Source organism: Anomaloglossus baeobatrachus, chromosome 1 (assembly GCF_048569485.1).
Source record: "Anomaloglossus baeobatrachus isolate aAnoBae1 chromosome 1, aAnoBae1.hap1, whole genome shotgun sequence".
Taxonomy (NCBI): Eukaryota; Metazoa; Chordata; class Amphibia; order Anura; family Aromobatidae; genus Anomaloglossus; species Anomaloglossus baeobatrachus.
Genome location: NC_134353.1, coordinates 393,664,136 through 393,677,834, shown reverse-complemented (window position 1 = coordinate 393,677,834; position 13,699 = coordinate 393,664,136). Strand labels below are relative to the sequence as shown.

The following is a 13,699-nucleotide window of genomic DNA, read 5'->3' as shown; positions in this document are numbered from 1 at the left end:
CGACTGCATCAGGTACACTGCTCTGGGGGTATCATCACCCGACTGCATCAGGTACACTGCTCTGGGGGTATCACCCGACGGCATCAGGTACACTGCTCTGGGGGTATCATCACCCGACGGCATCAGGTACACTGCTCTGGGGGTATCATCACCCGACTGCATCAGGTACACTGCTCTGGGGGTATCATCACCCGACGGCATCAGGTACACTGCTCTGGGGGTATCATCACCCAACGGCATCAGGTACACTGCTCTGGGGGTAGCACCTGATGGCATTAGGTACACTGCTTTGTGGGTAGCACCTGATGGCATTAGGTACGCTGCTCTGTGGGTAGCACCTGATGGCATTAGGTACGCTGCTCTGTGGGTAGCACCTGATGGCATTAGGTACGCTGCTCTGTGGGTAGCACCTGATGGCATTAGGTACGCTGCTCTGTGGGTAGCACCTGATGGCATTAGGTACGCTGCTCTGTGGGTAGCACCTGATGGCATTAGGTACGCTGCTCTGTGGGTAGCACCTGATGGCATTAGGTACGCTGCTCTGTGGGTATCACCTGATGGCATTAGGTACGCTGCTCTGTGGGTAGCACCTGATGGCATTAGGTACGCTGCTCTGTGGGTAGCACCTGATGGCATTAGGTACACTGCTCTGTGGGTAGCACCTGATGGCATTAGGTACGCTGCTCTGTGGGTAGCACCTGATGGCATTAGGTACGCTGCTCTGTGGGTAGCACCTGATGGCATTAGGTACGCTGCTCTGTGGGTAGCACCTGATGGCATTAGGTACGCTGCTCTGTGGGTAGCACCTGATGGCATTAGGTACACTGCTCTGTGGGTAGCACCTGATGGCATTAGGTACGCTGCTCTGTGGGTAGCACCTGATGGCATTAGGTACACAGCTATGCCAGTGTATCCTCCTGCAGAGGCATACATTGATATAGCAGAGCTGAGTCAGTTCAGAGCACACAGGCTGACAGCAGCGGGGAGCGGTGATCATACCTGGTCTCATACTACTGCTGGAAGCAGCCACAATGCAGGAGATGCAGTCATATACCAACTCCTGTCTCCTATGTAAAGGGGCTGCCGTATTTGAGGGCAGAATCATGCTCAGACACTTACACACCAGCAAATGGCAGAATGAATAAAAAACCAAACAACTAAAACAGGACATTTAATTTTATATTAAAGATAATTGCTCATTTAATGAATAATTCATTGATACCTATTGGCGCCTTCCCTATAAGATATGGCTGCTCAGTAAATAGTATTGAAGTAAGTGGAAGCTGAGCTGCAGTCTAAGTGAAAGGCAACTAATTGTTCCTTTTACATTTGGTTGTGGTCAGAGCTTAAAACAGGTACTTGATTAGAGGTGTTGGATGTTGACCCCCCCCCTCTGCTCTGATGCTTAAGATATTGATATCCTATCCTTGAGATATGTATATAAAATCAAATAAATCCATGCTAATCTGCAGAACACGTATGCCTAAAGTTCTACATTAACCCCTTCACGACCATGGACAGATATTTCCGTCATGGAGCGTGTCCCGTTAAGCCCCGCCCCCTGCCGCGGGCAGGCGGCGTGGATCGGCACACATATCAGCTGTTTTCAACAGCTGACATGTGTGCCTGCATGTTACGAGTGGAATCGCACTCCACCCGTAACATTAACCCCTTAGATCTCGCTGCCAAAGTCTGGCAGCGAGATCTATATGCGCGACCATGTTTTTTTACTTACCGCTGCCCCCACTGGAAGTCACGTGAGTGATCACGTGACGTTCGGTGGTTGCCATAGTAGCACAGGGTCATGTGATGACGCCTGCAGCTACGAAGTTTCACTTTCGTTTTTCCTCGGCCGGGAGCAGAGGGAAAAAGAAAGTGACTATTTCTGCTGTTTACACCTCTATAGCTGTGATCAGCAGATAGCGATCGGATTGCTGATAGCTATAGCCCCCTAGGGGAACTAGTGAAATAAAATAAAAGTAAAAAAAAAGTTTTAAAAAAAACCCCTAAAAGTTCAAATCACCCCCCTTTCCTCCCATTGAAAATTAAAGGGTTAAAAAAAATATATACATACACATTTGGTATCGTCGCGTTCAGAAATGCCCGATCAAAATATAAAATCAATTAATCTGATTGGTAAACGGCGTAGCGGCAAAAAAATTCTAAACTCCAAAATTATGTTTTTTGGTCGCCGCAAGTTTTACGCAAAATGCAATAACAGGCGATCAAAACGTAGCATCTGCGCAAAAATGGTACCATTATAAACGACAGCTCGAGACGCAAAAAATAAGCCATCACTGAGCCATAGATTCCAAAAAATGAGAACGCTACGGGTTTCGGAAAATGGCGCAAAACGTACGCCACTTTTATTGGACAAGCTTGTGAATTTTTTTTAACCCCTTAGATACAAGAAAACCTATACATGTTTGGTGTCTACAAACTCGCACCGACCTCAGGCATCATACCCACACATCAGTTTTACCATATAGTGAACAAGGTGAATAAAACATCCCAAAAACTATTGTGCAATCACACTTTTTTTGCAATTTTTCCACACTTGAAATTTTTTTTGCCGCTTTCCAGTACACTATATGGTAAAATGTATGGTTTCTTTTAAAAGTACAACTTGTCCCGCAAAAAACAAGCCCTCATATGGCAAGATTGACGGAAAAATAAAAAAGTTACGGCTCTCGGAAGAAGGGGAGCAAAAAACAAACCGCAAAAACTGAAAGTGCCCCGGGGCTGAAGGGGTTAAGGCTACTTGGACTAAAGCAAAGATAATTTTAACATCGTAATTTTAAAAAACTGCTTTACCATTAAATAACATTTGCTCTTATACTATATTTTGACAAGACTCAGCATTTTTGACCATGTAAAACTACACAATACTAGACAAAACACTTTTAAACATAACAGTATGGATTATCATCATCATTGTGAAAGTAATCTTAATCTGGTGCATTTCAAATTCCCTGAAAAGTGACCAGAGCCGATTTGCACTTTTCAAGTCTTAAAGGGAACCTGTCAGGTGCAATATGCACCCAGGACCATGAGCAGTTCTGTGTGCATATTGCTAATCCCTGCCTAAGGCTATGTGTGCATTAAGCTTTTTTTGACAAAAAAACGCAGCGGTAAAAACTCATGCATTTTTACTGCTTTTCAGTGCGTTTTTCATTGATCACTGTGTTTTTACAATGCATTGTATGGGGGGGGCGCAGAAAAACCCAGGAAAGAATTGACATGTGAATTTTTATTTTTTTAAGCTCAAAAACGCAGCTGAACCAAAAAAAAAAAAAAAGTTGTGTGCGGACAGCAAAGATGAAGAGTCAGACTTTGCAGGGGAAGCAAAGTCATGCAGTTGAGCCCAAAAACGCACCTGAAAAACGCACAACGCTGCGTCCCTGTATACACTAACATAGATAAAGAAATCTTTAGACAAAGTATTTCTAAAGATCTTTTATCATATGCTAATGATTGCGGGGATTAGTAACAAGGGCGATAGTTGCATTGGCTAGTCGGCCCCCTTAGCATGCCCACAGTCGTGTGCTTACATGTTAAGATGCTAATGAATGTGCAGCGTCACAAGCATAGTCGCTCTCACCTCTGCTGCCTCCGCTGGTTTTCAGCTCAGTGCATTTCAAGATCAGAACATCCCAGTACTTCCTATCATGCACACTACACCAGTTTGAAGTCGTGACACATACACCCAGCTTCATAGTGCGCATGACCGGAAGTCTGGGACTTCTGATCATGCGCACTGAGCCGAAAACCAGTGGTAGCAAGGTTGAGCCTAGAATGTATGGGCTCCTTCCAGGTTAGTAAGCGTGATCAGGTTGGTTGGTGGGCGTGGCGATGTACTCTCTTGTCTACTATAATCATGCAAGGAGAGGGGGGGGGGGGGGCGTTTCGCACCTCCCCCCCTTCCCTTCTGGGGGCTTATACCCAGACCCCCTCTTCTATTATAAACAACTCCATGCCCACGTGGACTTAAAAAAAGAATGTTTATTCTGTTTAGAAAACATGGGGCTGCATTTTGAATGCGTCCCCCCTCTCACGTGACAAATTACATCATACCAGGAAAAAGTCCATATATTCTAGCATCTACTGCAGTGGCAGCAGAGGTGAAAGCGACCATACCTCTGACACTGCGCATTCAGTAGCCGGTTAGCATGCCCACAGGGGTGTGCTAACATGCTAAGAGGGCGGCTAGAAAGGAATCTAACACCCTTGCAACTTGTCACTAGCCTCATTAGCATACGATAAAAGGTCTTTAGAAATACTTTTTCTAAGGATCTCTTTATCTATGCTAGTGTATACAGGGACGGTTAGGCAGGGATTAGCAATATACACGGAGAACTGCTCGTGGATCTGCGTGCATATTGCACCTGACAGGCTCCCTTTAAAGTGTTCCTGTCATTTCAGGAGATCTTGTCCATTATTGCCTTTAGCACCTCATCATACAACTTTATATGACCAACTGACTTCTATCTCAATGTTAAAATATACACACACTGTTAACAGTGAAAAATAAGCACATTTCTTTTATATGATATACATTGTAGAGTTGATTATCTCTACTTGTACCATTTATGAAAAAACAAACATAAAAACAGTTACTCTATAATGCAGTTATCCACTACTCATAACACCAATACTCACCTCCAGTGCCGGCACCATTCTAGATGTCAGTACTCACTCTTCCGTGCTTGCGTGGCAGCATGTCATGACACCCCTGTGTCCAATCAGTAGTCACTTCACTGTCCTCTCCTTCAGACAAAATTGACATCTGGAGGAAGCGAAGTGACTACTATTGGCTACAAAGCTTGTGTGTTATCACAAGCACCGGAAGCCCTAGTGACGACACCAGAAGTATACGCAATATTTTACTTGGGGGGGAAAATATACAATAGTGATTGAGAAGGGGTTGGCAGAGCAGTGGACAACCCCTTTAAGTGTAGGTGGTCTTCTACTTGGATAGTATTGGACTCCAAAGTTATGTTTATGCAATTCCAGCTCTGCTACGTTGCTCTGTCAAACGTTTGTAGGATGAAAACTGAAAACACTGCGCATAAGACTAAAATAAGAAACGTAAACATTTTCTATGATTACCAAGGACAATTTTTTTTTAAGTAAGAAAATCAGATAGTCAAATGAATGGTCACATACCTGCCAGAGGTGTTCCCACGTCCATTGCAGAACCATTTTTTACTTGTGTTGCAATAGACAACACAAGCAGGATCATGAATGCCACAATAGCTAGATAAAAAAGAAATGGAGTATATTAAAATGTCCCCACTAAACACAGATTTGACACACACTGTGCTGTTATCTCTGTTGTTCAAGGTGTTCCTACCTGAACACTTGACTCACATCTGACACCTTTCTATCGGGGTCCCATTCCCAGAAAGGCAAGTACACACCCCATTATACCTGTCTTGACAAAACTGCAGCTACTGTACATCTGTTCACTTTATTTTTGACATTACATTTTATTTAGTTTATTTTTACCATTTGTTAATCATTTGTTTCCCAGCATAAACATTGGTACATCATAAACCCCATACTATCTGAGTTCACATGTCCTGTAATCATTCATTAGAATGGATCCTGCAGAGATCGGTGGGGAAAAAGAAAGTTCTGCAAACACCACTTTTTATTCTCCGTTGTTAAATAGTTGATGTCGGATCAGTTGGGTTTTATTGTTTATTTTTAACATGGGAGTCTATGGAGAACGGATCTCTTAACAGATTGCCATTTAATCATCAGTTATTCTTGCATTTATAATGCATCTATTTTTTTCTTAAAGGATCAGTTTCAAATGAAAGATAAATAGCAATCCGTTAACGGATCTGTTCTCCATAGACTCCAATATTAAAAAAAAAAGATAGAAATCCTTTTGCCAATGGACCTCTACAGAATCCATTCTAATGAATGATCACAGGACATGTGAACTCAGCCTTATATTGTCTGTAAATGTCCCCCTTGATTTGTATGGTGCTGCAGAACATGGCGGCATTATAGACCTAAAATACTAAAAAAAAAAACAAACAAAAAAACAAAAAAAAAAAAGCTTAAATCGTTATAATCTCTGCACTCAGAGCAACCAGCTGTAAAGGATTTGGATACGATTCTCATTCTACTATCCGGTTAGGTTTGACACAAACCAATAAGTTTGTTTGTATTACTATTTTGTGGAGTTATTGGTTGCTGAAATACAATAGTAGAATTGTTCCCCACCCCCCACAGCAATACATTCATAAACCTGTCTAAACAGTAAGACAGGATGGCACACTAGTGACTCTTATGTCCTCGGTCATGAAGGGGTTAAGTCCTAAATCATGAAAGGGTGATCACCGCCAGCTGTGGTGAGCCAGCAGATCTCCTCACGTCTGCTGATTTGAACAGCAGACATGTGTGCCTCACAGGTGCATCTGCAATATACCCACGCCTGTTAAGCCCCGAAATTGTGCTGTCAAAATGTGTAGGGCGATTTAACGCACCCCAGCAGGTAACGCGCACTTACCCGCCGCCTTCGGAGGCCCTGTGACGTGATCACAATGAGCCGATGGTTGCCATGGTAGCACAGGGTCATGTGATGACTGTTGCTATCATAACTCATTTCCTGTTACAGCCTGCAGAGTAGTAGCTGATCGACAGAAATTAATCAGCGATCAGACTGCTGATCCTTATAGCCCCGTAGGGGGACAAGTAAAAAAAAATAAAAATAAATAAACGTTCAAATCACGCCCCCATTCACCCCATTGAAATTTAAAGGGTTAAAAAAAATAAAAAAAACCACACATTTGGTATCGCTGCGTTCAGAAATGCCCGATTAAAGAAGGGAATTTTGTTTACTTACCGTAAATTCCTTTTCTTCTAGCTCCTATTGGGAGACCCAGACAATTGGGTGTATAGCTTCTGCCTCTGGAGGCCACACAAAGTAATTACACTTTAAAAAGTGTAACCCCTCCCCTCTGCTATACACCCTCCCGTGCATCACGGGCCCCTCAGTTTTGGTGCCAAAGCAGGAAGGAGGAAACTTATAAATTGGTCTAAGGTAAATTCAATCCGAAGGATGTTCAGAGAACTGAACCATTAACCAAAAGAACAATTGAACATGAACAACATGTGTACACAAAAGAACAACAGCCCAAAGGGAACAGGGGCGGGTGCTGGTTCTCCCAATAGGAGCTAGAAGAAAAGGAATTTACGGTAAGTAAACAAAATTCCCTTCTTCTTTGTCGCTCCATTGGGAGACCCAGACAATTGGGATGTCCAAAAGCAATCCCTGGGTGGGTAACAGAATACCTCGATAAAAAGAGCCGGAAACCGGCCCTCTTACAGGTGGGCAATTGCCGCCTGAAGGACTCGCCTACCTAGGCTAGCCTCTGCCGAAGCATAGGCATGCACCTGATAGTGTTTTGTGAAGGTGTGCAGACTCGACCAGGTAGCCGCCTGACACACCTGCTGAGCCGTAGCCTGGTGCCGCAAAGCCCAGGACGCGCCTACGGCCCTGGTAGAATGGGCTTTTAGCCCTGAAGGAATCTGAAGCCCCGATGAACGGTAGGCTTCAAGAATCGGTTCCTTGATCCACCTAGCCAAGGTTGACTTGGAAGCCTGAGACCCCTTACGCTGGCCAGCGACAAGGACAAAGAGCGCATCTGAACGGCGCAGGGGCGCCGTGCGAGAAATGTAGATTCTGAGTGCTCTCACGAGGTCTAACAAGTGCAAATCCTTTTCACATTGGTGAACTGGATGAGGGCAAAAAGAAGGCAAGGAGATATCCTGATTGAGATGAAAAGGGGATACCACCTTGGGGAGAAATTCCGGGACCGGACGCAGGACCACCTTATCCTGGTGAAAGACCAGGAAGGGGACTTTGCATGACAGCGCTGCTAGCTCAGACACTCTCCTAAGTGAAGTGACTGCCACTAGGAAGGCCACTTTCTGTGAAAGGCGAGATAGAGAGATCTCCCGCATCGGCTCGAAAGGTGGCTTCTGGAGAGCCGTCAGCACCTTGTTAAGATCCCAGGGTTCTAGCGGACGCTTGTAAGGTGGGACTATGTGGCAAACTCCCTGCAGGAACGTGCGGACCTGCGAGAGTCTGGCTAGACGCTTTTGAAAAAACACTGAAAGCGCCGACACCTGTCCCTTGAGAGAGGCGAGAGACAAACCCTTGTCCAATCCTGATTGAAGAAAGGAAAGAAAAGTGGGCAATGCAAACGGCCAGGGAGCAAAACCCCTATCCGAGCACCCGAGCACCAGGCTAAGAAGATCTTCCAAGTCCTGTGGTAGATCTTGGCGGACGTTGATTTCCTGGCCTGTCTCATGGTGGCAATGACATCTTGAGATAACCCTGATGACGCTAGGAGCCAAGACTCAATGGCCACACAGTCAGGTTGAGGGCCGCAGAATTCAGATGGAAAAATGGCCCTTGAGACAGCAAGTCTGGTCGGTCTGGGAGTGCCCACGGTTGCCCCACCGTGAGGTGCCACAGATCCGGGTACCACGACCTCCTCGGCCAGTCTGGAGCGACGAGGATGGCGCGGCTGCAGTCGGACCTGATCTTGCGTAACACTCTGGGCAGTAGTGCCAGAGGGGGAAATACATAGGGTAGTCGAAACTGCGACCAGTCCTGAACTAACGCATCTGCCGCCAGCGCCCTGTGATCCTGAGACCGTGCCATGAATGCCGGGACTTTTTTGTTGTGCCGAGACGCCATTAGATCGACGTCCGGCGTTCCCCAGCGGCAACAGATCTCTTGAAACACGTCCGGGTGAAGAGACCATTCCCCTGCGTCCATGCCCTGGCGACTGAGAAAGTCTGCTTCCCAGTTTTCTACGCCCGGGATGTGAACTGCGGAGATGGTGGAGGCTGTGGCTTCCGCCCACAGCAGAATCCGCCGAACTTCTTGGAATGCTTGACGACTGCGTGTGCCGCCCTGGTGGTTGATGTATGCGACCGCCGTGGCGTTGTCTGATTGTATTCGGATCTGTCTGCCCTCCAGCCACCGCTGGAACGCCTGTAGGGCTAGATACACTGCCCTTATCTCCAGAACATTGATCTGCAGGGAGGACTCCGTCGGAGTCCATGTTCCCTGAGCCCTGTGGTGGAGGAAGACAGCTCCCCACCCTGACAGGCTCGCGTCTGTCGTGACCACAGCCCAGGATGGGGGCAGGAAGGATTTTCCCTTCGACAAAGAAGTGGGAAGAAGCCACCACTGAAGGGAGGTTTTGGCTGCTCTTGACAGGGAAACGTTCCTGTCGAGGGACGTCGACCTCTTGTCCCATTTGCGGAGAATGTCCCACTGAAGTGGACGCAGATGAAACTGCGCAAAGGGAACTGCTTCCATTGCTGCCACCATCTTCCCTAGGAAGTGCATAAGGCGTCTCAAAGAGTGTGACTGACCCCGAAGAAGAGATTGGACCCCTGTCTGTAGTGAACGCTGTTTGTCCAGCGGAAGCTTCACTATCGCTGACAGAGTATGAAACTCCATCCCGAGGTAAGTCAGGGATTGGGTCGGTGTCAATTTTGACTTTGGGAAATTGATGATCCACCCGAACCTCTGGAGAGTCTCCAGGGCAATGGTCAGGCTGTGCTGGCAAGCCACCCAGGAGGGTGCCTTGACTAGGAGATCGTCTAAGTAAGGGATCACCGAGTGGCCCTGAGAGTGTAGGACCGCCACCACTGTTGCCATGATCTTGGTGAAGACCCGTGGGGCTGTCGCCAAGCCGAAAGGCAGTGCCACGAACTGAAGGTGTTTGTCCCCAATGGCGAAACGCAAGAAGCGTTGATGTTCGGGTGCGATCGGCACATGGAGATAAGCATCCTTGATGTCTATTGATGCTAGAAAGTCTCCTTGTGACATTGAGGCGATGACCGAGCGGAGAGATTCCATCCGAAACCTTCTGGTGCTGACATGCTTGTTGAGCAGTTTGAGGTCTAGAACGGGACGGAAAGATCCGTCCTTTTTTGGCACCACGAACAAGTTGGAGTAGAAGCCGTGACCATGTTCCTGAGGGGGAACGGGAATCACCACTCCTTCTGCCTTCAGAGCATTCACCGCCTGAAAAAGTGCAGCGGCTCGCTCTGGGGGCGGAGATGTTGTGAAGAAACGAGTTGGAGGACGAGAGCTGAACTCTATCCTGTAACCGTGAGACAGAATGTCTCTCACCCATCGGTCTTGGACATGTGGCCACCAGGCGTCGCAAAAGCGGGAGAGCCTGCCACCGACCGAGGATGCGGTTTGGGGAGGCCGAGAGTCATGAAGAGGCCGCCTTGGTGGCGGTGCCTCCGGCGGTCTTTTTAGGCCGTGACTTAGACCGCCATGCAGAAGGGTTCCTCTGGCCCTTCTCCGACCTGTTTGACGTGGAGGAATGTGACTTGGCCGAGGGCCGAAAGGATTGAAACCTCGATTGAAACTTTCGCTGTTGAGGTTTGTTTTGTTTAGACTGGGGTAAGGACGAGTCCTTTCCCTTGGATTGTTTAATAATTTCGTCCAATTGCTCGCCAAACAAACGGTCGCCAGAAAATGGCAAACCGGTTAAGAATTTCTTGGAGGCAGAGTCTGCCTTCCATTCACGTAGCCACATGGCTCTGCGGACTGCCACCGAATTGGCGGATGCTACCGCTGAACGGCTCACCGAGTCCAGGACGGCGTTCATGGCGTAGGACAAAAAAGCCGACGCCTGAGAAGTCAGAGACACAACCTGCGGAGTAGCGGTGCGTGTGACCGCAGCAATCTCAGACAGACAAGCTGAGATAGCTTGGAGCGCCCACACTGCCGCGAATGCCGGAGCAAAAGATGCTCCTATGGCTTCATAGATGGATTTGATCATGAGCTCTATCTGCCGGTCAGTGGCATCCTTGAGCGATGAGCCATCTGCCACTGAAACCACAGATCTGGCCGCCAGCCTAGAGACTGGAGGATCCACTTTTGGACACTGAGCCCAACCCTTCACTACTTCCGGGGGGAAGGGATAACGTGTGTCATTAAGGCGCTTAGTAAAACGCTTGTCCGGGTATGCTCTGTGCTTCTGGACAGCATCCCTGAAATTAGAGTGATCGCAAAAGGCACTCCGTGTACGTTTGGGAAACCGAAACTGGTGTTTCTCCTGCTGTGAAGCCGCCTCCTCTACAGTCGGAGTTGGAGGAGAAATTTCTAGCACCTGGTTGATGGACGCTATAAGGTCATTTACTATGGCGTCCCCTTCAGGTGTATCTAGATTGAGAGCACAGTCAGGGTCTGAGCCCTGAGCTGCGCCACCCTCTTCATCCTCCAGAGAGTCCTCATGCGGAGACCCTGAGCAGCGTGATGAAGTGGAGGAAGGTCCCCAGCGAGCCCGCTTCACCGGTCTGGGACTGCGGTCCGAGTCGGAGTCCTCACCGTGGGACCTATGTGTCACCTCAGGAGCAGATTGCCGCGCCAACTGAGGGGGATCTGGGGGCGAAGAACGCACAGTTCCCTGCATCTGTGTTGCTGGTCTGGACTGCAAGGCTTCTAGAATCTTAGCAGACAATTTGTCCATAGACTGAGCCATGGACTGTGAAAGCGACTCAGACAGTTTGTCAGCCAAAACTGCAAACTCTGTCCCTGTCACCTGGACAGTGGGAACCGGTGTCTCTACCTGAGCCGGGGGTCCCACCAGTGCCTGAGGCTCCGGCTGAGTGAGTGTCACAGGGGCCGAGCATTGCACACAATGAGGGTAGGTGGAACCTGCAGGTAGCATAGCCGCACATGAGGTACAGGTTGTAAAATAAGCCTGTGCCTTGGTACCCTTGCCCTTTGCGGACGACATGTTGTTGTCCTCCAAGAGATAAGTAAGGGATCACCGTTATCACTGAGGGATATATATAGCCTCAAGTTAACAGTACAGCCGAACCAGCAAATGTATACACAAAAGAGATATATATATATTAATATATATATTAATATATATATATTAATATATATATATAATATATATATATATATTAATATATATATATATATTAATATATATATATATATTAATATATATATATATTAATATATATATATATTAATATATATATATATTAATATATATATATTAATATATATATATATATATATATATATATATATATATATATATATATATATATATATATATATATATATATATATATATATATATATATATATAATATATATATATGTATATATATATATATATATATATATATATATATACATACATACACAGTTCGGCACTCTGGGGGGTCCACACCGGCAGACCGGTGTGGGTTACCAACCGCTCTGTGTGGCCACCAGATTCCCTGCCCCGGGTCTCCCTCAGCTGCAGCCAGAAGTTCTCCACCGCAGAATGTGCTGAAAAAAAAAAAATGGCTGACGGCGTTCTCAGAGGAGGAGGGAGGCGTGGGCGTAGTCACAAAAGTGCGGGAATCTGGTGCCCCAGCGTGAGTAGTGAGGGGGGCGGAGGACAGCTCAGTGTACTCCAGCCCTCACTGTCAGCGTCATACCGACCGTCCCGCCCTTTTCCCTGACTGGCAGGCCTGGGGGCGGGAGAATACTATACTAGGCCGCAAAAGCCGGGGACTAAAGTTAAAACCGCGGCCGGCCGGCAGTGCACAGTCGGCGCGGTAGTCCCGGACCCATACCCACGCCGCCGTCGCTGCAGCGTCTGGGCCCAAGGTGCTTTATGCGCCGTCCCAACGGGGACACAGAGTACCTGTGGATGCAGGGCCATGTCCCTGACGATACTCCGTCTCCTGTCCGGCAGTTCCCCCAGGGGCTGCGGAGGGAGACCGGTCCCAGTGTCTGGATGACCGGATAGGATCCCACTTCCCCAGAGCCCCTAAGGGATGGGGAAGGAAAGCGGCATGTGGCTCCAGCCTGTGTACCCGCAATGGGTACCTCAACCTTAACAACACCGCCGACCTGAGTGGGGTGAGAAGGGAGCATGCCGGGGGCCCCATAGGGGCCCTCTTTTCTTCCATCCGATAAAGTCAGCAGCTGCTGCTGACTAAAAACGTGGAGCTTGCGTGAATGTGTGCCTCCAACACAAAGCAAAAAACTGAGGGGCCCGTGATGCACGGGAGGGTGTATAGCAGAGGGGAGGGGTCACACTTTTTAAAGTGTAATTACTTTGTGTGGCCTCCAGAGGCAGAAGCTATACACCCAATTGTCTGGGTCTCCCAATGGAGCGACAAAGAAATATAAAATCAATTAATCTGATTTGTAAACGTCAGAGCGGCAAAAAAATTCCAAACACCAAAATTACGGGTTTATTTAGTCACAAATTTTGCACAAAATGTAATAACAGGCGATCAAAACGTAGCATCTGCTCAATCACGGTACCATTAAAAACGTCAGTTCGAGACGCAAAAAATAAGCCGTCACTGAGCCATAGATCCCGAAAAATGAGAACGCTACGGGTCGCGGAAAATGGTGCAAAAAGTGCTCCACTTTTTTAGACAAACTTCTAATTTTTTTTTTTACTCCTTAGATAACAGTAAATATATACATGTTTAGTGTCTACGAACTCATACTGCCTCATGAGGCATCACACCCACACAAGTTTTACCATATAGTGAACACTGAATAAAATATCCCAAAAACAATCATGCAATCACACTTTTTTTCAAGTTTTCCGGACTTGGAATTTTTTTGCTGTTTTCCAGTACACTATATGGTAAAACTTATGGTTTCACAAAA

At 47.0% G+C, this 13,699-nt stretch overlaps 1 protein-coding gene across 1 annotated transcript in view; it reads right to left on the bottom strand.

Annotated features, from left to right (window-relative positions):
- The window catches only part of UPF1 (UPF1 RNA helicase and ATPase), a 184,872-nt gene that overhangs the window by 135,953 nt on the left and 35,220 nt on the right, over positions 1 to 13,699 (bottom strand). The window contains exon 3 of the mRNA XM_075352561.1: positions 5,167 to 5,256. Within this exon, the coding sequence (XP_075208676.1) occupies positions 5,167 to 5,256 (90 nt within the window). The remainder of the gene's footprint in view (positions 1 to 5,166; positions 5,257 to 13,699) is intronic.